Source organism: Mangifera indica, chromosome 18 (assembly GCF_011075055.1).
Source record: "Mangifera indica cultivar Alphonso chromosome 18, CATAS_Mindica_2.1, whole genome shotgun sequence".
Lineage (NCBI taxonomy): Eukaryota > Viridiplantae > Streptophyta > Magnoliopsida > Sapindales > Anacardiaceae > Mangifera > Mangifera indica.
The window spans coordinates 4157952-4184691 of NC_058154.1; the positions used below are offsets into that span (position 1 = coordinate 4157952).

General features: G+C 32.2%; 1 protein-coding gene across 2 annotated transcripts; it reads right to left on the reverse strand.

Moving 5' to 3' along the window:
- Nucleotides 1–6353: 6353 nt before the first annotated feature.
- LOC123202360 (ERBB-3 BINDING PROTEIN 1) lies at nucleotides 6354–11823 on the reverse strand. 2 transcript variants are annotated; one of them, XM_044618249.1, is made up of 10 exons: nucleotides 11664–11823; nucleotides 11466–11569; nucleotides 11288–11372; nucleotides 11053–11202; nucleotides 10809–10962; nucleotides 7623–7838; nucleotides 7395–7531; nucleotides 7201–7292; nucleotides 6915–7094; nucleotides 6354–6676 (listed from the first exon to the last, which is right to left on the reverse strand). In XM_044618249.1, exons 2-10 carry the CDS (start codon nucleotides 11554–11556, stop codon nucleotides 6591–6593), a joined length of 1191 nt encoding a protein of 396 aa, XP_044474184.1. In that variant the 5' UTR covers nucleotides 11557–11569; nucleotides 11664–11823; the 3' UTR covers nucleotides 6354–6590. The 2 variants fall into 2 exon arrangements, with proteins under 2 accessions (XP_044474184.1, XP_044474185.1); XM_044618250.1 differs by having other exon boundaries at nucleotides 11466–11587; nucleotides 11664–11820.
- Between the last annotated feature and the right edge of the window lie 14917 nt (nucleotides 11824–26740).

Consider the following 26740-nt stretch of genomic DNA (forward strand, 5'->3'; position numbering starts at 1 on the left):
TCTTAAAAGCATATCCTCAAAGAGTGTGAATATTCCCTTGTGACTTTTTAAGTCATTTACTGTTTCTAATATTTCAGTGCTTACTTCTAATCCTAACCAAAAGCTTCCTGCAATACCCTATAATGTAGATCTTAGAAAACGATACGTTTGTCCTAGGTCAAAGGCTTTATTCTACACATGGACCCAGTTTATAGTTTCCCAAATTTCAATTGTTTCTGCCAAGTTGCTTACACAATTTATATTTAGGAAACTTCTACTATAAGGTATTTCTACCATCTTTTGTGTGGGTTTTGGAGTATATTCCGACTTAATCCGAGTAGGATATGTTGTGGGAGTGTATTCAAGCTTAGAAATTTCACAAAGGAATCCTTCGAATGAATGTAAAGGATTCTTAATTCCTTCTAAAGGGTCATCTTTTATTTCAGCTTCTCTTAGATTAGAGATTAAGTTCTCTAGTTCTTCTACTTTTGGTCCTAGAGAAATTTTTTTAGCTTTCCCTTTATCAGAAGTTTTCCTTTGTCTCTTAAGCTCTTCTTCGTAATATTTGCTGATTTTCTCAACATTCGAAGGAAAGATTTCAAGAAGATCAACCTTCCTTTTGCCTTCTTCTTTTGAAACAAAGTATTCTTCTTTTATCACCTTTAAGTATAAATTTTCAGCTTTTTCCCAACCCCTTTGGGATGTCTGAGCTACAAAGTTTGCATATCCTGGTGGGAAACTAGGATATTTACTTTGTAAGCTAACAGTGAATTGTTTAAGTGTTTCCTCGTCTGTCATATCTCAGTCAGAAAATATGTTATGTTGAAGGCTCCTCAGGGTTCTGAGATTCTCCATACCAATATCCTATAATAGATTCTACTTTATCCAACCAAAGTCTCTTCAAATCTAATTCTCTCATTTCTATGGTTGTTATCCAGGTTAGGATGAAGCAAAGTATCCGTGTACAGCCTTGGCACAACGCTTTACAAATCATGTCAAGCAACCTTTTTACTCCTAGCCACTCTAGATAATCTAATCGAATATTGGGATTCCTGTTACAAAGATCAAAAGTGCACTGTTTTCATTTAGATCATGGAATTGAACATAAACCTAAAATAGGGTTGTTAAACACTATTATAGATGATTTAAAGAACTTGGATAATAAGTTCGATAATCTTGATAGGAAACTAAATTATTCAATTTACCAAATATTTTCAGTGACTCAAGAATTGGCTAAACTAGAAGAAAAAATTTCTAGTATCAATTATGATTTACAAAGACTAGTAACTTTGGAACGTGTTCTTACTATTTTTTTAAATAGATAGATGTAGAACCCTGGCCAATAACGATAATTTTGGCTTTTCCAATACTATAATCAAGATAGGTAACCAATTACTCTAACATAAATTCAATAATGAATTAACCATTAGGGTTTCAAACCGGTTTGAGGGGACAACAAAAAACAACTTTATAACATATAAAAGAAGAAGAGGTTAAAATAGTCATAATAATGATAGTTAGGTTGTATGTTACATTACAATAAATGGGGTCATGAGAAAAATTAGATAACTTAGGAATTTTTAAATACCTATAGGTAAAAGATAATCAAATTACTGTCCATGTTATCTGTTAAATCATCTTAATAATAAAAAAGTACTAAAATATTTTATTACATGTTGAATCAAATAAGATAATCATAATAATAAAAAATAAATTATCATAAATCGAACATCGTATATAATATTTATTTATATGGCAACAAAGATGTTAGATGCTCCCAAACTTGCACATGTTAAATATAAACTATAGAGTTTGTATATTATCCTTTGAACTAATTTACTATTTATTGTTTATTTAATTTAATCAAAATATTCTCACATTGTCTACTTTGCTCTCTTAGAGGACATTTTGATCTTGAATCTATTTAGATGTGAATGAAATAAAAGTAATAGTTGACAAAATATTAAAAAAAATGAAAACAAATTAGTTCGGAAGTTTGATAATTGATTGAGAGAGTAAAAAACTTTGAGAATTAACACGAAAAGATTGAGATTGTGAGAGTTAGAAGAGAGTGGCGAATGGATAGTGTGACGTTGTGAATGTTGGAAGAATATTTATAGTGACTTACCAAAAATGTATATATATTTGTAGTAAATTTATTTAAAAAACAATAAAAAATGGATAAGTAGCTGTTGGGCTGAGCCCAGCGGCTACATAACCATTGGGTAGGGCTTGGGAGAGAGGAGCCAATGGGCAACAGCTCCTTGCCTCCAATGCCCAGCTTGCACAACCCACAGGTCTAATCAGGGTTTTAAAAACCAGATTAAATTGATTGCTCCAATCAGTTGATTTGTCAATCGTTAGAGTAATCAGTTTCAATTCATTTAAAAATTATTTTTATGATTAAATCAGATTAAATCATTCAAACTATCAACCTACACTAAATATAAAATCAAATTTAACTTCAGGAAAATTATAATAAATAGCCAAAATTAAGGAGGTCTAAGGAAATTATCCAAAATATTCAAGTTAAAGCAAAAATGTCCAACTTTTGTGAAATGATGAAATTGCCCCATATATAAACACAGCAAATTTCTTCACTTTCCACGATAATCTTTGGGCATTTCACAGTGCAAAGACAGTGGAAAATTCGAAATTTTCTACTATCCCACGGTCTACCAGATTTTTGACAATTTTTGTGCTTTCCGGCAATCGAAAATGGCCAAAAAGGTTAGTATATCTTCCGTAATCTTGTTTGAATCAAGTTATTGTTCATATTATTGAGATTTAAGTGAGATTTTACGGTTTGAAACTTTAAGGTTTTGATTTTGAACAATACTTGAAATGTTTTGATTCTTAGTTGTTTTCGTTGAATTGGTTGAGAGGTTTTGTGTTATCGCCTATATAGATTTGATTTGTGTTAAAATTGACAACTAGTTTTTAGCCGAAAAATGCTTCCGAAGCGTTCAGCAGTCTGACCGTGGGAACAATGTTTCCCACGGTCAAACGAATTTTCCCACGGTCAAGAGGGATTGACCGTGGGTTAGGGAGTTAATAGCGTTTTCAAAACATTAGGGAGTTGGTTAAGAGTCCTTAGTCCACGGTGGGCTTTTCTGAAATTTACCACGTGATAGTGGGTTGTTGTCGCGTATATCGTGGGTTGGGGGGAAATTTGTTTTTTTAAACTGCAGGGGCGCTAATAGATTAGAAAATTACTGAGGGGTCAAGGGATAAATATTGGAGCTTATGTAATAGGAATTTCTTTAGGGGGTAAATTGAAATTTTTCTTATCTAGGGTTTCTCAACATATAGTTTTTGAATTTTATATCCGTTTTTTTCTGTTTTAGGGTTTTTCGATATGTAGTTTTCGAATTTTGTGCTTTTTTTACACATTTTACGATATAATGACGTAATTTTAGCTCAATATTTCAATTTTTTCGTTTATAGGATATATTGATTCGTATTTTTGAATTTCAGTTTCGTTTTTCCGAATTTTGCCTTTTTATGATATATGGATTCGTATTTTTAGATTTTTGAATGATTTTTCGATTAGTGACATACGTACGTATTTCAACTGATAGAGTTCGAATTTCAATTCCATTTTTTCGATTTTCGCTATTTTAGGATAAATCGAGTCTTCTTTTTAGATTATCTAACGATTTTTCGATTGTTCACATTCTATGAGATTTCAACGTATAGAATTCGAATTTCATTTTTATTTTTTCAAATTTCGCCGTTTTATGACATATCGACTCATATTTTCCAGATTTTCGAATGATTTTTCGATTGTTGACATTTCAGGGTATTTCAACGTTTAGATTTCGAATTTCAGTTTCTTTTTTTAGAATTTCACCGTTTTAGGATATATCGACTCGTATTTTGAAGATTTCTGAACGATTTTCTGATTATTAACATTATAAGGTATTTCAACGTATAGAATTTGAATTTCAGTTCCGTTTTTTCGATTTTCATCCTTTCAGGATATATCGATTCACATTTTCGGTTGATTTTTTTATTTTCACCGTTTTAAGATACGTCAACTCGTATTTTTCAGATTTTTTTATTATTAACATTCTAAGGTATTTCAATGTATAGAATTCGAATTTTATTTCCATTTTTTCGATTTTCAGTTCCGTTTTTTATTATTTTCACCGTTTCATCATAACGAAATCCTTTTTTAAAATTTCATCTTTTTTTTTTTACATTACTATATTTGTTTACATGTTTGTTTTTTATGAATTTCTTACGAAATTTTAAACTTTTTGCAGGATATTTCTCGTAAAAAAAAACGCGTTGAAGGTGAACTGCGCATCCCCGATGAGTCCAAACACTTCTGTGCAAATGTGATATGATCTTATGTATATATTTATTGTATATATATTTTATTTCTCATTATGTATTGATATGTATTTGATTTCATTTTTAAATTACCTTTTCACGAAAATAATTATATGTGATTTGAGTGATGTTACTATCAAACATTAGATGAAATAAAGAAATACTCAAACAACTCATTCTAACAAATATAAAATGAAGAAATTATTTGCACTAAAGTTATTATATATGGATATGTATTTGATTTCATTTTATATGTGATTAAGTGATGTTACTATCAAATATGAGTCGATAAATCCTAAAACGGTGAAATTAAAAAAAACGAAAATAAAATTCGAATTCTATACGTTGAAATACCCTAGAATGTTAACAATGGAAAAATCAGTCGAAAATCTAAAAATACGAATCGATATATCCTGAAAGGAAGAAAATCGAAAAAACAGAACTGAAATGCGAATTCTATACTTTCAAATACCATAAAATGTCAATACTCAAAAAATCATTCAGAAATCTTCAAAATATGAGTCGATATATCCTAAAACGGTGAAATTCGAAAATACGAAACTGAAATTCGAATTTTAAACAATGAAATACCCTAGAATATCAACAATTGAAAAATCATTCGAAAATCTGGAAAATACGAATCGATGTATCCTGAAAGGAAGAAAATCAAAAAAACAGAACTGAAATGCGAATTCTATACTTTCAAATACCATAAAATGTCAATACTCAAAAAATCATTCAGAAATCTTCAAAATATGAGTCAATATATCCTAAAACGGTGAAATTCGAAAATACGAAACTGAAATTCGAATTTTAAACGATGAAATACCCTAGAATATCAACAATTGAAAAATCATTCGAAAATCTGGAAAATACGAATCGATATATCATAAAATGGCAAAATTTGAAAAAATGAAAATGAAATTCAAATTTTATACGTTGAAATGTCATAGAATGTGAGTAATCGAAAAATCATTAGAAAATCTGAAAAAAAGACTCGATTTATCCTAAAACGGTGAAAATCGAAAAAATGAAATTGAAATTCGAGCTCTATCAGTTGAAATACGTAAGAATGTCACTAATCGAAAAATTATTCGAAAATCTGAAAAATACGAATCGATATATCATATAAACGAAAAAACCGAAATATTGAACTGAAATTACGTCATAACATCATAAAATGTGCCCAAAAGCACAAAAATCAAAAAAACAAATCTTAATTTCGAAAACTACATATTGAAAAACCCTAAAACAAAAAAAGCAGATATGAAATTCGAAAACTATACGTCGAGAAACCCTAAGTATGAAAAATATCAATTTACCCCCTGAAAAAATTTCTACTACAAACAGGTCCAATATTTATCCCTTGTCCTTTCAATAATTTTTTAATCTTTAGCAAACCCTAATTTCAAAAAAGTAACTTTTCCCCCCAACTCTATTTATTTTCCACAGTCTTTTTCGAATCGAATTTAGTGAGTGAGGGGGTTTTTATATATAAGGGAAAGGGTAATTTTGACATTTTAGAAAAAGTTATGGGCATTTTTGCCTAAGAATAGTGAAATTGGATATTTTTGCTTAAAAATAGTGAATTTAGGCATTTTTACTTGATAGAGGGGTATTTTGGCCATTTTTTATAATTTCCCTTAACTTAACTAACATAAAAAATTAATTTTTTTTTAAAATTCATTATAAAAAAACTTATACCATTGAATATATATCCCATCAAATTAAGCATATTTTAACGTATCAAATTATATAATTAATAATAAATCATATAAAATATAATTAACTGATCTAACCATACCAGTTTAACCAACTGCCCCTCACCATATCGATATTCAAAGCATTCCCCCCCACTAAGCCTTGCCAAAACAGGGAGCCCCGGCCATACCACAGGCTGACCCAACCTCTTGCAATGTCAAACCTGGAAGTTAGATGATTCTAAAAGAAACAATTTATCCAGGTTGGCTGAGAGTTAGTAGCACTTAATTTGGTTAATCATGGCGTTTTATTTTGATTAAGAATACAAGGATGCATGGCGTCAGAGACAATTTGTTTTACAATTGAAATTGAATGATTATCTTACAGAGCTAAGCTTTCTCTACTAAACGTCGAAAGAAGGGCATATAAAAAGATAAGAGGTGTATCACAAAGACGGCATATGATGGCGAAAACCACGATTAAAATCATTGTCTAAACACTATTAATAAACTTTGACGACAGCCAGATACAAATGAACAGAGTGACAAAATTGCAAATATAATTGAACTGACTCATTCTTGAGCTGCTGCTGCTGCACCATTTGTTGCATCCATGGGCTCAGCTTCTGCTGACTCCTCAGCCTTGTCACCCTTCTTGCCTGCACAATCAGCCCTCATTCACAGTTCAGACAAGTATTCAATCCAATCATAGATATTTTAAGCAGTGACTCAACAAAATAATAAAACTATGTGCCAAATACTAATTTATGTATTAACAATGATATGTCATCATATTAGATAATTTTGAATTTTAAAAAACACACCACCATTAGTGGACTAAAGCTTTACTTGTGTCAAAAAATTTATTCTTTAACTGGTAACAATCACGATGTATACCTTTCTTCTTCTTCCCACCACCTTTCTTCTTAGTCTTAGTGCCTAAGGCTAACCAGGCCTTTATTTCAGGATCATCTATTGTTTTGGTGGGCTGCAACTCCTGCAGAGGGTGAGATGTGATCCGGTCTGAGCCATTCGGCATTAGCAAAACCGTGAATTTGATATGAGCAACATAATCACCTGCAAAACCAGTGTCCATTAAAAAATTATGATTTCAAACAGGCCATAAGACAAATCAGATGGTTCAGGCAAAGATAATATGCCACTATAGTCAGCAAAATCTTACCAGGCTTCTCATGAAGAACAGGATATGGCTGCAGGAGGTCATGATTCACACACTCCACTAATCCTAATCGAGCTCTTTTTTCTTCCAAAGCCCTGTTGTGAAGAAACCACAAACCATTAGGGGCCAGAAACAGATTGCAAAAAGGCCACTTAACAAACTACTGTCTCTAAGCAATATGTTAAAACAAAACAAACCTTGCAGAGAAGGGCATGATAGGAAATTTCTGGTTTATTTCACTAAAGATGAATCTAGAAGCTTTCATCTTCAAGTGATAGTTCTTGTCCACAGCTCTCTTATAAATAGTTGTCTGCTTCTCATCCAACAACCTAGGCTGCAAATATAATGACCAAAGACTTCAGGCACAAAGATAAAAATAAATCTCCAGACTAACTTCTGATTTAATTTCAGGGTTTACAAATTACCTTGCCATCCCCTGTGCTTGTAACTATATCGATTGCATATACTTCGTTCTCCTCAAATTCTGCATCATCAACCCGTGTTTCTGGACTGGGGACACTGAGTACAACTTTATTTCCATCTATCACAAACTGCTTCAGTTGGTGGCTGAGAACACCTTCAACGATCTTGCAATCATATGCAGCAGCAACCTTCTGAATTGCTTCTGTTACATCCTTGTTCTGTCACAAAAGGATAAATTATGAGAAAGTGACATTAAAAGCAACAGAATACAGCTATACTTTCTAAGAAACAACCACGAAAATCAGGCATAACATGTAAACATATGCAAAGAAGCCCAGAATTATTTAAAAGCTCAATATGAATCAACTGGTACAACAAACAATTACATCGATGCCAAATCAAGCCAATTTCAATATGGGCAATAAAAAAAGGAGGAAACCGATAAGAAACCAGTGACCTAGGCAAAGCTGCCTTTCTCTCCATCAAGGAGTGTCCGCTACTCATCTTTTTCTGCTACACCTAAAAACCACTAATCAGAATGTCTCAATACAGCAAAGAAAAAGCATATAAATGCAATAGCCTAGTGTGACATGATATCACCCTGTTAGGATTGGAACACTTGTCCTCAATCCAATAGTCAATTTCTATTATAAATATATGTTTTGGGTTTTAAAAGAAGGGGGAGAAGAAAATATGTTAGGGTTTTGTTTGAGGGCAATCATCCTTGGCTGATTTAGCGAGGTCTCCGACGCCTCGAACAGTCGGAAAATGGAAGGCCCCAAACTCCTCAAAATATTCAGTTTATCTTGGTAATATTTTGATTAATGAAATAATTTTAATTTATTATATTTTTTGTGTTTTAATAGAATAAGAGTTGGGTTTCTAACAAAATGGTATCAGAGCATTCAATTCAGTAGGAAAAACAGATGATGGTCGAAAAAGTGAAGATTCGTCGAACAAAGTGAAGAGTCACCAAAAAACATTCACAGAGAAGGCTGACTTGAAGAAGAATTATCACAAGGAGAAATGAGTCCAAAAGTGCAAAAAGAGAAGAAGAGGAAAACGAAAACAAAAGAGGGAGAAGAAAATGAAACGCCGATGGAAGCGAAAAAAAAAAACAAAAGACAGAAGGGAGAAAAAGCAAAGAAGAAAGATGAAGAGAAAAAGACAAGGAGAAGAAAAGAGAAAGGAGAGAGGGAAAAAATGATTAAAAAAAACAAAAAGGTGAAGGGCAGTGGCGGTTGGTTTGTTGGGAAAAAGAGGAGAGTTGTGGTTTGCTGGGAAAATGGAAGGGAAGGCAGTAGGTGGGTCTCTTGGGAAGAGAAAAAAAAAAGATGCGGGGCCGTTGGAAAGAAAAAATAAGGTGAAGAAGCAACAATAGAGAGAAAGGGTAGGGAGATAAAAAATAATAATAATAAAAAATTAAAAAAACAGAAAAAAAAATCATTATATAAATATCCATCTCGAGAACAAGATTGTTTTGAAGGAGAGGAAAATGTTAGGATTAGGACACTTGTCCTTAATCCAATGATCAATTTCTATTATAAATATATGTTTTGGGTTTTAAAAAAAGAGGGAGAAGAAAATATATTAGGGTTTTATTTGAGGACAACCATCCTTGGTTGATTTAGGGAGGTCTTCAACGCCTCGAACAGCCAGAAAATGAGAGGCCCCGAACTCTTCGAAATGTTCGGTTTATCTTTGTAATATTTTGATTAATGAAATAGTTTTAATTTATTATATTTTTTGTGTTTTAATTTTGTGTTTTAGTAGAATAAGAGCAGGATTCCTAACACACCCTATCAGAGTAACTATGACTTGAGCCTCATATGGGTGGTTGCCCCATAGCTTCAAATAGTATTCATCATTTAGGGCTACAGATGGCTGAGACATACAGAAAGTAATCTTTCTAAATGCACAACTTACATAAAATTAAACCAGATAAGCAATAAGCCAGACAAAAACTAATTTGGGTATCCATAAAGATTTTTAGGCTGAATCCATTTTATAAAAAAAAAAAAAAAACAGAAGAAGAAAGCCGGAAGAAGAAAACTAATTTTTAACCAGAAAAACCATGAAAATTCTTAGAAGAATTGAAACATGCAGGGATGGAGTTTGGAAAAGCAAAACACCTGATTACAGACAATACTATCAGTGTAACTATGACTTGAAAAGATTTCATTTGGAGATTCATCCATCACCTTTGAAGCCCTCATCAAGTAGAGAACAAGAAAAAACACACACGATGGTAGAACAGAATTAAATATAACCACTAGAAGGAGAAAATAACTATTGAAATGCAAACCTAAAACTTTGTGTACTCAAAAACATATAGCCTACAAGCTTATATAATGGAAAGAATTTTGACCCATATGGCAATTGGAATCAACAAACAGAAATGTATAAACCAAAAGCAGCCACAGTAAAGTCACAGATAATGTCGGCAACAGGGAAAAGAGGAAACCAGCAAGCAATTGATCACCTCGGCAAAGTTGCCTTCCTTAAAAACATTATCAGATTTTCTATTATCAAAATAAATTTCATAAGCTTAGAATATCCTTCCCCACCTCCATAAAAGAAGCAATCCCATTTTGACAACTTCAATAGCAGTACGACAATTAATCAAAAAACTGAGGCATCACCTCCCCTACCAGGAAGAGACAATGAAATGAAATAAAAAAAATTGAAAGCAAAATTTAAAATACTAGGCTGATAGACAAAACATGCCCCCATCAGAGTAACTATGACAGAAGCTTCATTTGGATGTTAGTCCATGGCTTATCATACAGAATCCTCATTTAGCATAAGCAAGCACATTCTTAAACAAAACTTGAAAATTTTACAAAGATGGCAAACACACCAACAGGGTATCAATTCAAAGTCTCCAAGAAAAGCAAGACAAAACTATCACATGACTAAAAGAAAAAGGGATGAAGGAATCAGCAAAACCCGCAAGGTGTGATCAAGGAAAAAGTGAAATGCAGACTCATAATGAACAAAAGCATGCAACACTAAAAATTCATATGCAGAGCCGAGTATTACCAAAACAATTGAACCTTTGCAAAATACAAAAATAAAACAGCTAGCCAGCATAAATTTGATAAAAACAATACACCGACAGAACGAAAATATCACAAAGACCCACAGAAGAAAGAAGGTAACTACAACAACTCAAACAAACAAATTACCTTCTTTCCTGGCCTTACAAGCCTCAAGGCAACTTCAGCAGCAGTATTTGCTGCAGCAATAACATCGGCTGCTCTGCCTGTCACAGGCCCTTCCTGGATAACATGAGTATGCGCAACTACAGCAATAAACCCATCTATGTGGCATCCCATATCACTGCATTGCCCAGACAAAAAAGTCATTTGACTGTCTAAACATTTGTCAAAAAGATTTAACAAATAAATATAGTCAGAAAAAAAGGCTCACATCTTCACCATATCGCCTTCTTGCAACACTGACTCGTCACTGGCAAGCGGTGAAAAATGGCACACTGTGTTGTTTACAGAAACGCAAGTTGGGAAGGCAACACCCCTCTCAATCTTCTTCTTAACATTCTTGTACATGTTCCCAGTTTGCCTTTTCCACAAAACAAAAGGAATAAACATTAAACCACTGAATCAAAACAGAATAAAACAAATCATTAAAATTTACATTAACTTACTCTCTGATAAATGAATCTCCTTTCTCACAAATGTCAACAATCTTAGCTCCAGGTTTACAAGCTGGTACTACCAATTGCAAAGCCTCTGAAACCCCAAAAAAATCAAACAATGAATATGAACCGCTAAATTAAATGAAATTTGAAATAAAACAGTCGAGGCGCGAGAGGGAATATTAACTGTTGACAATCTCAGCAGCGTTCTTGTATTTGGTGACGACCTCAGGAGAGGTGAGATCCAACTCCTTCTCCTCCCTCTCATCGTCCGACATCGTTTTGATTGAGCTTCAAAAATCAAACAGCCTAAATAAAGTTATGTAAGAGGCGCCAATGGAATTAGAGGGCGAGGATTTAGATAAAGAGAGGAGAGAGGACCTACCGGTATATATCGACGGCGGTGGAGCGAGATAGGGTTTAGTGACGTAGGCGAGCTAGATAAGAACCAGGAGTGAAAAGTGGCCGGCGAAACAAAAAGAAATAGGGTTACGCATAATACTTGACAACTGCTTTTATAGAATTTTCTACAGACTCTGACTAGGGTTTTGGTTATTTATTTATTTATTTATTTATCAGGGAAAAGGATTATTTTCTATCCAAATTTTAGCTCAATTTTAAATATTCACTTATAGGAGATGAAAAACTCAAATTTTCACTTATAACCAAACTTCTGTTAATTTTTTATGTTAAAGAGAGGGATAAAATAGTTATTTTACTGTTTATATTAAAAGTTATAAAGTTTATTACTTCCTACTCTCAGATTTTAGAAACTAACATTTCACCTCTATCTAAAATTTTAAAACTTTCAAAAGTAATATTTTCACCCCGAACCTAGAGTTTTTATATTTTTCAAAACTCAACCACCCCTCATAACTTTCAAAAATAGCAGTTTCACATTCACTCTTCAACTTCATCTTTCGGCATCCTCCTTCTCCTGGTGCGACGACCATGGTGTGACGAAGAGATCTTCATCTCCTCATTGCACGGTGTGACAAAGAGATAGAGATCTCTTCGCCGCACAATCCAAGTGACGAAGGACGACGCTTCATTGTCCTTCGTCGTTCATCGTCCAAACGTGACGACAAAGTGTCGTCCTTTGTCTGCTCTTTCAGATTTGGATAATGCTTCGTTGTCCAAATCTTGATGATGAAGGTTCGTCCATTGTACCCTTAAAAAGGAGATCGATGGAAAGAGTCGATCATCAGTGGTGGCTGGAGAATGAAGCAAACCTAAGGAGTGAAATTAAACTTTTCAAACTTTGAGAATAGGTTGAAGGTTTGTTCTTAAAACCTGGAGGGGGGAAATGAAAAAAATTTTGAAGTTTCAAAGTTTATAGGTAACATGATGATTTTACCCTTGTCTTTAACTGGAAAATTGGACTACAATTTGGTCATGAATAAGAGTTTAGATTTTTCATCTTCTATAGATGTCACTTTGAGATTAGGCTAAAATTTGGGTGAGACATAGTCCTTTTTCCCTTATTTATTATCTGCCAAGAGCATAACAAAACTATAAAAGCCAAGACCATAAAAGCTAAGACCAATGGAATTTATTTGGTAAGTAACCCTTGGTAGTTGGTACAATCAAGGTTTTTAAAATTAAATCAATGATCGAATTAATTATCTTACTAGTTTATAATTTAATTGATTCGATTAGTTTAATCAAAAAATTCACTGATTCAATTTATTATCAAATTATAATGAATAGATTTTGTTTAAAAATTTGTAAAAAATAAAATCAATTAAAATATCAACATTTATAGAGATTATAATATATCTTTTTTAAGAAGTAACAATTATTCATTTCAATGAAATAATTAAAATAAAAAATCACAATCTCATGATACAGAAAAAAATATAATTCTATAAATTATTGTCTATAGAAAATATTTTAATAGATATAAAATACTTGTTTTTCTTTTTTATTTTATTTTTGAACTTATTTTTTCTTACAAATTTTTAGAAATTTGTCCAATCTAATAAAAATAAGTAAATTATTCAAAAATAATTAAAATTTAAAAAATCAAAAGTCAAACCTAATTTGATTAAGTCAATAACAAAACCAATTTTTTATATTAACTGAATTAGATTTGAAACTAATTTCTAATTTAACCGATTGAACTAACTGATCTAGTTTGATTTTCAAATTATTTGGTACAATAATACTTTGTTCAAAACATAAAAGCAATCGAATCACGTGATTACAGTTTAGTTTATTAGTATTTGAGATATATATGTGTGTGTGTATAAATTTAAATGCCCTAATACTTGATCTCGACTCCATCAGAGAGAGAAAATTTTTGTCTCCTATCATAAAAAATTTCCCTTTATTTTCTTTGACGAAGAACATAATTGGGGTTCTAAGATAACTAATATACATAGAAATCTTATGATAATAAATTGAATTTAATTTTTTAATAAATTATTTGAATTACAAAAACTGACACCCATATAAAAATTTATTTTTGTCCGTAGACTATAATTTTTATTAAACTAAAAATAATTATTAAATTATTATTTTAATTTAATTAGAATTAAAAATATTAATTAATTTTAAATAAAATTATGAATCTAATAAATAATATTAATAATCTTAAAGACTCAAATAAAATACTCAAAAGCAACAGAAAACTTTAATTAAAATTCTAACTAAAATTCTCTAGCACAATTTAAAATTTTCACATGCACATGCTCCACATTATCATGCGATATACACATCACGCCACATGAGGTCTGTTGTCCAATCATCAACTCTTTCTCTCTCTTACCTTTTGTTTATAACACTTTTAATATATTTCACCCTATCACCCTCTTGCAATAATCCTTCTTTATCCATTCCCTATTATTGTGAAAAAAATAAGTAATTTTATGTGTATATAATTTTAAATACCTAATTAAGTATCAAAATAATATATAATTATATAATCTTACGTTATTTTATTCTTAATTCAAAATAATTTAATTATATAATGATACATTTTTATATACTCAATTAAGTACTCAAAATTGGGTACACATAGAATATGTATTAGGTGTTATAGTATATTCATAATAATTCAAAACATTTAACTCTGATTTAATATTTAAAGGTTTAAGGGATATGTAGGAGAGTGACGAATCCAACAGATAACGTATCGAAAATATATTTATTCATATCCCCACTTCATCTTTAGTTGTAGAGATTTTAGTAACCTTCGTCCTATCCCTATTCATATCAAGATCCCTTCCCCGATAGGAATAGGATGGAGACAAAGACATGTTTTGGAGAGTTAAATTTCATCATTACTCATTAATAGCTATCGGTTATACTTAGGGTGAGTTTGGTTTGAGGAATATAAAAATTATTTTAATAATCTATATTTTATTATTTAAATTAATTTGTTTTGTTTTGTTTATAAATAATAATAGATATCGTTAATATTTTATTATCAATAATAATGTGTTAGGTAATATAAAGAGTAATTTACTTGTTTATTTTTTAAGTATTTTCATTTTTAATTTAATATAACAAGTAATATGAAGAATATTTTAGACTAATTATACCCAGAGATAAGTAAAACAATATTTTAATATTTTTTTATTACGTCTAATCAAATACTATAATTATTTATACATATTAAGTTTTACTCAATTTATTAAATATAATAATAATTTATATTCTAACAGTCTTGTAAAAATCCTATTTTTGTGATAATTTTTTTTAATAATAAAAATTATCCAAATTAAAATGAATATGGATTCAATGATTTGGTATTTGACTCAGTTCAAACCCTTTTATCACACTGGGGATCTAACTCATCGATAATTTTTTTTTTTGTTGCTAATTTGAACTAAATAAGATTAATGTGGAACTAATCATGCTTGGGTTTGGCACTCCAATCCACCCCAAAAATTATTATAAACTGCATTGTGCTTTCTTTTCAACAACATAGCAGGGACATAAATGTATTTACGTGTCAATTAGTGTAGCATAAGACAAGAAGAAAAGTCTATATTTAACCGTGTAGATGCTAAATCTTAAAAGTGATTAAATAACACAAAACAATAATATGACAATACAGAATAATTCTCCAAAGTATAACTAACATGACATCACGAGTTTTTAGTTGTGTCATGCAAAATCCTAAAAATGATTAATAAATTAACAATAGTGAAAGATGATAATACAAAAATGAGATGATTATACATTACCTAATAGGTCGAAGGACTATTTCTTACCCAAGTTTTTATATGTTCTCAAAGTTCTATTTACAAAATTTGAAAAACTTAAAATCTCATCCATATAAACATGTTTATGGGCTTGGTCGGGTTGGCTCCCACTTGACCCATCGGGCTTATGGGTCGGATTGGGCCTTATGCTAATACAGTGATGGGCCTTTCGGCTAGGCCAACCTATGTAATTTTAAGGCCCAAGCTCCAAACTTATATATAAGGCCAAATTAGCCCATTTAAACATTTTTTTTTTAATTTTAATTAAAAATTTAAACACAATTTTTTTTTTCAATTTAAAAACCAAGGATAGTACCCTAAATATTTTGTTTAAAATCTCTCATTTGTGGCAAAAGAATACTGTGATTATAAAATAAAAAATATTATAAGTTTATAATATAGGACAAATAAATTAATTTACATATTATATAATTACAAATATAAATAAAATATATATACCATATCATTTATCTACTCGTCCTTAACGTCCAAATTTTTGAATTCATTTGACATTGAATCCATTTATAATATTTTGTAATCATAAAATTGAAATGAAGATGAAATTATAAACACAAAGAATTATTATTTGTGAATTCAAATAGTTTCTAAAAGAGAGTTGTTGAGAGAAAATGAAATTGAGAATATAATGAAATAATTGAGATTGAAAGATTTGTAAATAAAATTGGAAGTAAAGAAGATTTAGAGTGGTTTACATAGAAAAACATAAAAAAAATTTAAGAAGAACAAAAACCATTAAAGGTTTTTGCTTGTGGCAGAAACAATGCTTCTACCATTTTATTTTTTTTATTTTTTAACAGTGTCGGGTCGAGCCAGACTAACCCATAGGTCTAATATTAAAGTTCATAATCCAATCCGGAAGGCTCATGGGTCAACCCTGACACACTACTATGTCACATTAGGCCTAAATTTTAGGCTTTGGGTCGGACCTCAATTTGGGCTGGCCTAATTGACATGTTTACAACCATGAACTGTTAACGTTAGGAGAATTTGTTAATGAGTAAGGGTATTTTAATATTTTATTTTAGTAAATATACATATAATGCTTAAAAATTATAAAAGTAAATTTAAAATTCAAATTCATTAAAACAACGAAAAACTACAAATAATAATTATATAATGATACATTTCTATATACTCAATTAAACACTTAAAATTAGATAAACATAGAATATGTATTAGGTGTTAGGGTATATTTATAATAATTTAAAACATTTAACTCTGATTTAATATTTAAAGTTTTAAGGAATATGTAGGAGAGAGACGAATCCAAGTTTAAGGAATATGTAGGAGAGAGATGAATCCAATAGATGACTGGTCGATGTTATATTTATTCATATCCCCACTTCATCTTTGGTTGCAAAGATTTTAGTAGCCTTTGTCCTGTCTGTCCCTATTCATATCAAGAAATCCCTTCCTCAATAGGAACAGGATAGAGACAAATACATATTTTGAAGAGTTAAATTTCATCATTACTCATTAATACATATCGTTTATACTTAGGGTAGATTTGGTTTGAGGGATATAAAGAGTATTTTAATAATTTATCTTTTATTACTTATATTACTATATTTGGTTTGGTTCATAAGTAATAACAGAAGTCGTTAATATTTTATTATCAATGATAATACGTTAAGTAATATAAGAGATAATTTGATTAGCATATTCACCTTAAGTATTAAAATATTATCAAAATAATTTTGATTTTGTTATAATTATATTTTTACTTATTAATTTTTTAGGTATCCTCATTTTTAATTTAATATAACAAGTAACATGAAAAATATTTTAGACTAATTATACCCAAACACAAATAAAATAATATTTTAGTATTATTTTATTATCTTCAACCAAACTCAATAATGATTTATATATACTAGTTTTTACTAAATTTTATCAAATATAATAATAATTTATATTGAATAATTTTGTAAAGATTCTACCTTTGTGATAATTTTTCTTTTTTAACAATAAAAAATTATCCAAATTAGTCACACTTTTGTAGTATTGTTGGTTTAGTATGTTATTCTAGGTATCAAGAAGTTTTTTTCTTTAAGGCTAAAAACATAAAATTAAAAATAAAAAAATCAAAGACTTCATGGAATTTCTTTACATATGGATTCAATGATTCGATATTCGACTTAATTCAATCCCTCTTATTACACTGGGAAACTAACTAACTCATTGTTATATATATATATATTTGATAATTTGAACAATTAAGCTTAATGTGGAACTAATCATTCTTAGGTTTGACACTCTAGTCTGCCCCAAAAATTATTATAAACTGTATTATGCTTTGTTTTGAACAATATAACAGGGACATAAATGTATTTACGTGTCAATTAGTGCAACATAAGACACCAAGAAAAGTCTTAATTTAATGGTATGGATACTAAATCTTAACAGTGATTAAATAACACAAAATAATCACATGACAACATATAATAATTCTCCAAAGTATAAAAACATGACATCATGGATTTTTAGTTGAGTCATGCAAAATCTTAAGAAAGATTAATAAATCAACAATAGTGAAAGATGATAATATGAAAATCAGATGATTATATATAACCCAATAGGCCAAAGGCCTATTTCCTATCCAAGTTTTTATGCATTCTCAAAGTTTCATCTGTAAAGTTTGAAAAACTCAAAGTTTCACCTATGAGCCATTAACATTAGAAGAATCTGTTAATGAGCAAGGGTATTTTAGTATTTTGATTCAATAAATATACATATAACATTTAAAAATTGTAAAAGTAAATTCAAAATTTAAATTTATTTAAAAAAACAAAAAACTACAAATAATAAATACAGAGAAGAATTTCTGCACACGCATTATGTTTCGTTCTGACGCATTGCCTGTATTTTCCTTCTATGCTGTTTTATTGTCATGTTATGGCGAGTGGCGTGACGATTTATTTGCGATGGATGGCGTGGCAGCAATCAAGCAGGACATGTACAATAGATGAAAAGCATGATAATGAAAAAACTATTCGGCAACGCCTATTGCCACGCTTGGATGCAGCGCCTACAGGCACAATAAATGTGAAAAATGATTTGAAATGGATGGTTCAATTTTTTTGGGTAGAGATCAACGACTAGAAAGAGTTGCGGAAGATAACATCTAATGTAATAGCAACACGTGTCAAGGTGTTTTGGTAATTTAACGAGGGTTAAAAAAGTCAAGGAATAAATTGTTATTTTATTAGACAAAGGACGAATAAAAAGGCAACATGTAGGTTGATATTTTCAATCATGTTTTAAAGAAAAGAACAAAAGAAATAGTTTGAAATAGTTTATGTAATACCCTCGGGGGGTTTTAAGGGCATTTGTGTCTTTTGATCATAGTTTAAGACATTTCCAGTTTTAAATTTATATGTTGAAATGTATGCGTGTGTGTGTGTTATATACAAACTAATTACAAAGAAAAACAAAGCTTTATATATATATTAATATATTCAAAAGTATGTAAATATATATATAGAGAGAGAAAAGTAAAAAAAAAGGCAATCTTTGCACTTTTTCCATCATTTTCCCGTCTCTTCCAGAAGAAGGTAGTTTCTTCCTTTCTTTGTTGTGTTTTTTGATGAAAAATGAGTGATTTGGAAGGGTTTTGGAAGATAAATAAGGAAGGAAAAGAAGAGGAAACACTTTGGGAGTCTTAGTAACCAAAAGATCTCTTCCTTTTCCCTTTACCTATGTTTATATATGTATTGGATACATGTTATATGAATATGTTAGTATGTTTTGGTATTGATTTAAAGTGGTTTTGGTGATAAAGGAAGCAAAACAAAGAGAAGGAAACCAACTTGCAAAGATTTGACTTGAAATAAGGTAAGGGGTGTCATCCTTGATATATTGCATGTTTTAGGCTTTTGGTTCCTTGGATCTATGTTATAAATGATGATTTTGAAGTTGAGAAACATTGTTTTGCCATTTGGGGTGTCTATGTGTGTGATTTTGTTGATGACAGAGAGTTAGATAATATTTACAGTTTTACCACTGAGTTCGTCCCATGTTTTGATTGTCTTATCTTATGAATCATAGGTTCTATTATAGCTTGTTGGAAATATCTTTGAATCCTCTTTCCAATGATATATAGTTTGTATGAATTAGAGATCATTTGGACTATTAAATATTGTATGAAACAAAAGGACTGTTTTACCAAATAAACAGTGAAGACAGTTTTTGCCACTGATGTCATCTCACGGTTTGACTATCTTATCTAATGATTTATGAGTGCTATTCTATCTTGTTGGAAAGATCTTTGAATTCTCTTTTTAGTGATATATAACTTGTATGAATTAGGGATCATTTGGACTGTTAAATATTGTATGAATCACAAGGACTGTTTTACCAAATAAACAGATGAGGCAGTTTTTGCCACTGATTTCATCTCACGTTTTGACTATCTTATCTAATGAATTATGAGTGCTATTATAGCTTGTTGAAAAGCTTTTTGAATCCTCTTTTCAACGATATATAGCTTGTATGAATTAGAAACTATTTGGACTATGAAATTGTATAAGAAGAAGGTTGCCTTGTCAAATGAATATGATTGTGAACAGTATTTCACAGTTTTGGAAAGAAAAAGAAAGAAAAGAAAGAAAAGAAAGGCAAGGAAAGGAAAGGAAAGGAAAGGAAAGAAAGGAAAGAGAAAGAAAAGAAGAAGAAAAAGAGAGAAAGGCAAGAAAAGGAATTTGGGGCTCAAGATTCAAAGGTTGTCTCAAAAGTATGGTCTGGTGAGTTATGAATAGATTTAGATGAAAGTAAAATTAGTAAGCTATGAGGCCCACATGCATGCTATGAACTATGAGGGGGCACTTTACACTACACCGCCCGTAGTAGGGCACGTCTATAGTAGGACACGTCCGTAGTAGGACATAGACCCTTAGTAGGGTCCGCTAGCAGTAGAGCTTAATTTAGATTCAAAAATGGTGTAGTAAGAGAAAGAAAGAGAGCTCGAGCTTAGAAAGTGTCAAATCCTTATAGTTAGCTTCCAGAAAGTATCAAATAGACACTAGATGGGACAAAGTATGACCCAAATAGTAAAGAATGAACTAGATTATCTCTTCAATCTCTTATAGAGGTTATGAGTGAGATTGAGTCCTGAGAGTGAGTTAGAACAGGAAAAAAGATAGTTTACTTAATTCTTTCCCCTTATTGAGTGTTCTTATCTCTCACTTCCTTTTCTTTCTTGATTACAGGTATAGGTGATCAAGGTAGCTGCGAGGCAAGGTCAGGTTAGCAAAGATAGATCCAACTGGAGCAGGTTATCTCTGGTTTATATTACATGTATACAGTGGCATGTTCTTATCGACTTTTGACTTTTTGAGATGATTATACAATTGTATATGATTACTCCCTGTTTTCAGATACTTTCAGATGAGTTTTCATATAAGTATATATATCTTTGGTTCACTTCCAGATTTTTAGTTTTCTTGGAATACTTTCTAAATACTTTTAGTGATGCGTTTATTTTAAAGTATTTTAAAAGAAAAAAATATAGACGCTCCGGATATTAATTCGTAACATTTCTCCTTCGGTGAATAGTACTTCTAGGGAGGGGTGTTACAAGTTGGTTTCAAAGCATGATTTTGAGAACCCAGAAGATCTTTTCTAAAACAAAATGGAGTAATCCAAAGTAACACATAGATGAAATACCCTCTAGCCACGTTGACCACCATCATAGCCGATCACTGTAAGCTAAGTTTTCACTTATATCTGCTGAGTTTTATGAAACTAATGTGTTCATTTTCAGGACCTATGAGTCAAACACCAGTAGATCCCTCTCAAAGGAGCCAAAATGAAGGAGCAACCCCTAGGTACCCCAGGGGGCACTCAGTGCACATGATGTGCGAGAGATTTTCAGAGAGATGATGAGAGAGCACATAGGTGCTCCTACACAGGGAAGTGAGACGACGCATACGCCACCAACTTAGGGACATGATATGTGAGAGGTTACTTCAACATCTACAGCAGCCCTAGTGAGGACTCAGTTGCATCCTATTTTCAACCTCCCTAGTATGCACCAACCTCAAAAATTTGATGGTGCAAAGGACGCAATAGCAACTGAAAAGTGGTTGGAATTAGTAAAGAGTGCAATGACCAATGTTTAACATGACCGACCAAGAGAGAGTGAGATATGCCACCTATCTTTTCAAGTCAGGGGCAAGAATATGGTAGAACTTAGTCAGGGAGACGGTCAATGTCTCAGAGATGACATGGTCTGAGTTTAGGCACCGATTTGAGGCAGAGTACAGGGGCACCGATGTTACTTGTATTAGGGCCCAAGAGTTTATTAATTTAGTGCAGGGGACAAATTCTGTAAAAGAATATTCCATGAAGTTTAATCAATTGTTCCAGTATGCCTCTGAGATAACTAGCACAGAAATGAGGCGTATGTAGAAGTTTGTATAAGGGTTAGATCCAGAGATAGCCCGAGATGTTATGACAGGGGCGCAACCACCCAGAACTTATGTAGAGGCCCTCGATAGAGCTTTGAGGGCAGAGGTTTTTGTAAAGAGGAGGTTTGGTTAGACTACCGGGCAAAATGTTACCCCTCCTACTGCTATGCTAGTTCCTCCGATGAGTAGTGGTTTAGTTTCAGCACAGAGAGACCCTCCTCCAGACTGAGACAGGAACGGTAAACGACCTCTCCAGTTCAGAGGCATGAAAAAGAACTGGAAGAGTGGAAAGAAACAAAGAGGACTTGAGATACCAGCTTGCTAGAAATATGGGAAACAACATAGAGGAGAGTGTTTGACAGGCCAGGTAGTTTATTTCAGATGTCATCAATCTGGACATATTGCTCATTTTTGTACAGCTGCCCAGTGAGAGTAAAACAGCAACAACTTATAGGAAGGGCCACAACCAGAGTTTATATGATCACCCAGGGACCAGCAGAGGCTAACTCATCAACAGTCACGGGTCAGATTCTCTATCTTGATACTCTTATTTATGTTTTAGTTGATTGTGGGGTTACTCATTGTTTTGTAGCCAAGAGTTTGCTTGAGAGGTTAAAGTTGCAACCCGTTAGAATAACTTAGAGGATTATGATCGAGTTGCCTGATAGAGGGTCAGTCATTAGTGAGATGATGTTGCTAAGACAGAGTATTATGATTCAGGGTCAACAATTACTAGTGGACCTGATTGTGTTCAAAATGTCAAATTTTGACATGATTTTAGGGATGGACTTTTTGGGGAGATACGGAGTTGAGATTGATTGTAAAAAGAAGAAAGTGAGATTTAACATGGACTCTGGAGATCAATTCGAGTTCGGTGAGGGTCATATCCAGAGTTTGATGATCAGTATGTTAAAAGCTAGTAAAATGTTGAAAAATAAGTGTATAGGATATTTGACTCATGTAGTGAGCAAGGTTAAATCAGACCCAACTATTGATGAGATACCAGTGGTACGTGAGTTTCCATATGTTTTTCCAAGTGAGCTACTGGGATTAGCTCCCGAGCAAGAGATTAAGTTAGTATAGAGTTGGCACCTGGCACAACACCTATTTCAAGAACACCCTATCGAATGGCCCCTGTCGAGTTACAAGAATTGAAGAAGCAACTTCAAGAGTTATTAGATCATGGTTTTATCAGACTGAGCCATTCTCCTTAGGGAGCTCTCATCCTATTTGTGAAAAAGAAATATGGGTCCATGAGGATGTGTATTGATTAGCATATGCCTCAAGACAATTGAAAGAATTCGAAACCCGATACCTTACTAATGATTTAGAGTTAGCAGCGGTAACTTTTGCTTTAAAAATCTGGAGACACTATTTGTATAGGGTAAGATGTAATATTTATACTAACTATAAGAGCCTCAGATATTTTTTCACTCAAAAGGAGTTAAATATGAGGCAGAGGCAGTGGTTCGAATTAGTAAAAGACTATGATTGTGATATTAAATACCATCCAGACAAGGCTAATGCGGTTGCAGATGCCCTCAGTAGAAATGTGATGATATCACAACTGACGGTCCAAAGAGAAATTCAGAGAGGTATGGACCAAGAGTAGATTGAGCATGTGATTGGAGCCTTCGCCAGATTAGAGATTCAGCCCACTCTCATAAATGAGATTCGAGAGGCTCAAACAAGAGATAAGTGATGTCAACAAAAAATTCAGAAAGTGGAAGAGGGTCTTGAGACAAATTTTCAAGTATTGAATGGAATTCTCAAATTCAGAGATCGAGTATATATTCCCTGAATAACTGAATTGAGACAGAGAATTCTTACAGAGGCTCATAGTTCTCTTTACACTGCCCACCGTAGGGGTGTAAAGATGTATCAGGATTTAAAAAGACATTTTTGGTGGTCAGACATGAAAAATGATATAGGTGAATTTGTTACTAGATGTCTCGCCTGTCAGCAAATTAAGATCGAACACCAGAGACCTTCAGGGTTGCTTCAACCTCTACCTATTCTAGAATGGAAATGGGAGCATATCTCCATGGACTTCATCAGTGGACTCCCTAGAGTTCAGAATGGATGCAATGCTATCTGAGTTATTGTCGATAGATTAACCAAATCAGCTCATTTCCTGCCCATCAAAGATACTACTACCACAGATAAACTAGGGAGATTATATGTTAAGGAGATTATTAGATTACATGGTGTACCTAGGACAATAGTATCTGATCGTGATACAAGATTTGTATCAACTTTTTGGAAGAGTCTCCAAAGATCTTTAAGTACTAATTTAGCATTTAGTACAACTTATCATTCTTAGACATATGGCAGATGGAAAGGGTTAATCAAATTTTGGAGGACATGTTGAGAGCTTGTTGCTTGGATCATAAAGCTACGTGGATAGAAATGTTGCCCTTGGTGGAGTTTGCTTATAATAATAACTATCAGACGACTATTCAGATGACACCTTATGAGGCCTTATATGGTAGGAGGTGTCGTTCTCGTCTTCACTAGGATGAGATAGAAGAGAGAGATGTGTTATCCAGATCCCTTAGGCCTGAATTGACCCAGAAAATGATTGATGATGTCCAACTGATCAAGCAGAGAATAAAGCAGGCCTAGGATCAACAGAAAAACTATGTAAATAATCAACGCCGAGACTTGGAATTCAATATAGGTGAATTTGTATTTGTAAAGGTTGCTTCATTCAAGCATTTGATGAGATTCGACAAGAAGGGAAAGCTAGCTCTCAGATTTATTGGTCCATATGAGAAAATTAAGAGAGTTGGTAAAGTGGCTTCCAGATTGGCCTTTCCAGCGAGTATGAACCGGATTCATGATATATTTCATGTCTCATCGTTGAGGAAATGCCTTGGTGATCATTCCCAGGTTGTGAATATAGATGATATTAAGTTATCAAAAGCCCTTAGTTATGAAGAAAGACCGATTCAGATACTTGATAGAATAATTAAGCAACTAAGGAACCAATAGATTCCTCTAGTAAAAGTTTTATGGAGAAACCAGAAGGTAGAGGAGGCCACTTGGGAAATGGAGCAGACCATGAAAAAGAAGTATCCAGAGTTGTTTTTGTGAATTTCGAGGACGAAATTCTTATGAGGGGGGAAGATTTGTAATACCTTTGGGTGCGTTTCAGAGGCATTTGTATCTTTTGATCCTACTTTGAGACATTTTCAGTTTTAAATTTATATGTTGAAATGTATGTGTGTGTGTGTGTGTGTTATATACAAACTAATTACAAAGAAAAACAAAGCTTTATATATATATATATTAATTTATATCAAAATTAATGTCAAAAGTATAAATATATATATAGAAAAGTCAAAAAAAGACAATCTTTACACTTTTTCCATCATTTTCCCAACTCTTCCAGAAGAAGGCAGTTTCTTCCTTTCTTTGTTGTGTTTTTTGATGAAAAGTGAGGGATTTGGAAGATAAATAAGGAAGAAGAGGAAACACTTTGAGAGCCTTGGTAACCAAAAGATCTCTTTCTTTTCCCTTTACCTATGTTTATATATGTATTGGATGCATGTTATATGAATATGTTAGTGTGTTTTGGTGTTGATTTAAAGTGGTTTTGGTGATAAAGGAAGCAAAACAAAGAGAAGGAAACCAACTTGCAAAGATTTGACTTGAAATAAGGTAAGGGGTATCATCCTTGATATGTTGCATGTTTTAGGCTTTTGGTTCCTTGGATCTATGTTATAAATGATGATTTTGAAGTTGAGAAATGTTGTTTTGCCATTTGGGGTGTCTATGTGTGTGATTTTGTTAATGACAAAGAGTTGGATAATATTTACAGTTTTACCACTGAGTTCGTCCCATGTTTTGGCTGTCTTATCTTATGAATCATAGGTTCTATTATAGCTTGTTGGAAATATCTTTGAATCCTCTTTCCAATGATATATAGTTTGTATGAATTAGAGATCATTTGGACTATTAAATATTGTATGAAACAAAAGGATTGTTTCACCAAATAAACAGTGAAGACAGTTTTTGCCACTGATGTCATCTCACATTTTGGCTATCTTATCTAATGAATTATGAGTGCTATTATAGCTTGTTGAAAATCTCTTTTAATCCTCTTTTCAACGATATATAGCTTGTATGAATTGGGGATCATTTGGACAGTTAAATATTGTATGAATCACAAGGACTGCTTTACCAAATAAATAGAGGAGGCAGTTTTTGCCACTGATTTCATCTCACGTTTTGATTATCTTATCTAATAAATTATGAGTGATATTATAGCTTGTTGAAAAGCTCTTTGAATCCTCTTTTCAACGATATATAGCTTGTATGAATTATAAACCGTTTGGACTGTGAAATTGTATGAAAAAAAAAGGCTGCCCTATCAAATAAAGGGGGTTGTGAACAGTATTTCACAGTTTTGGAAAGGAAAAGAAAGAAAAGAAAGGAAAGGAAAGGAAAGAAAGGAGAGAGAAAGAAAAGAAGAAGAAAAGTAAGAAAAGGAATTTAGGGCTCAAGATTCAGGGGTCGTCCCAAGAGTATGGTCTAGTGAGTTATGAATAGATTTAGATGGAAGCAAAATTAGTAAGATATGAAGCCCACATGCATGCTATGAACTATGAAGGGGCACTTTACACTACACTGCTCACAGTAGGACACGTCCGTAGAGGACATAGACCCTTAGTAGGGTCCGCTCGTAGTAGAGCTCAATTTAGATTCAAAAATGGTGTAATAAGAGAAAGAAAGAGAGCTCGAGCTTAGAAAGTGTCAAATCCCTATAATTGGCTTCCAGAAAGTATCAAATAGACACCAAATGGGACAAAGTATGACCC

Coding starts and splice junctions, on each gene's coding strand:
- LOC123202360 (XM_044618249.1), bottom strand. CDS start 11,556: ATGTCGGACGATGAGAGGGAGGAGAAGGAGTTGGATCTCACCTCTCCT. Junction 11,203..11,287: donor GGAGATTCATTTATCAGAGA/GTAAGTTAATGT, acceptor TTTGTGGAAAAG/GCAAACTGGGAACATGTACA. Junction 7,095..7,200: donor TGTTCTTCATGAGAAGCCTG/GTAAGATTTTGC, acceptor CTGGTTTTGCAG/GTGATTATGTTGCTCATATC.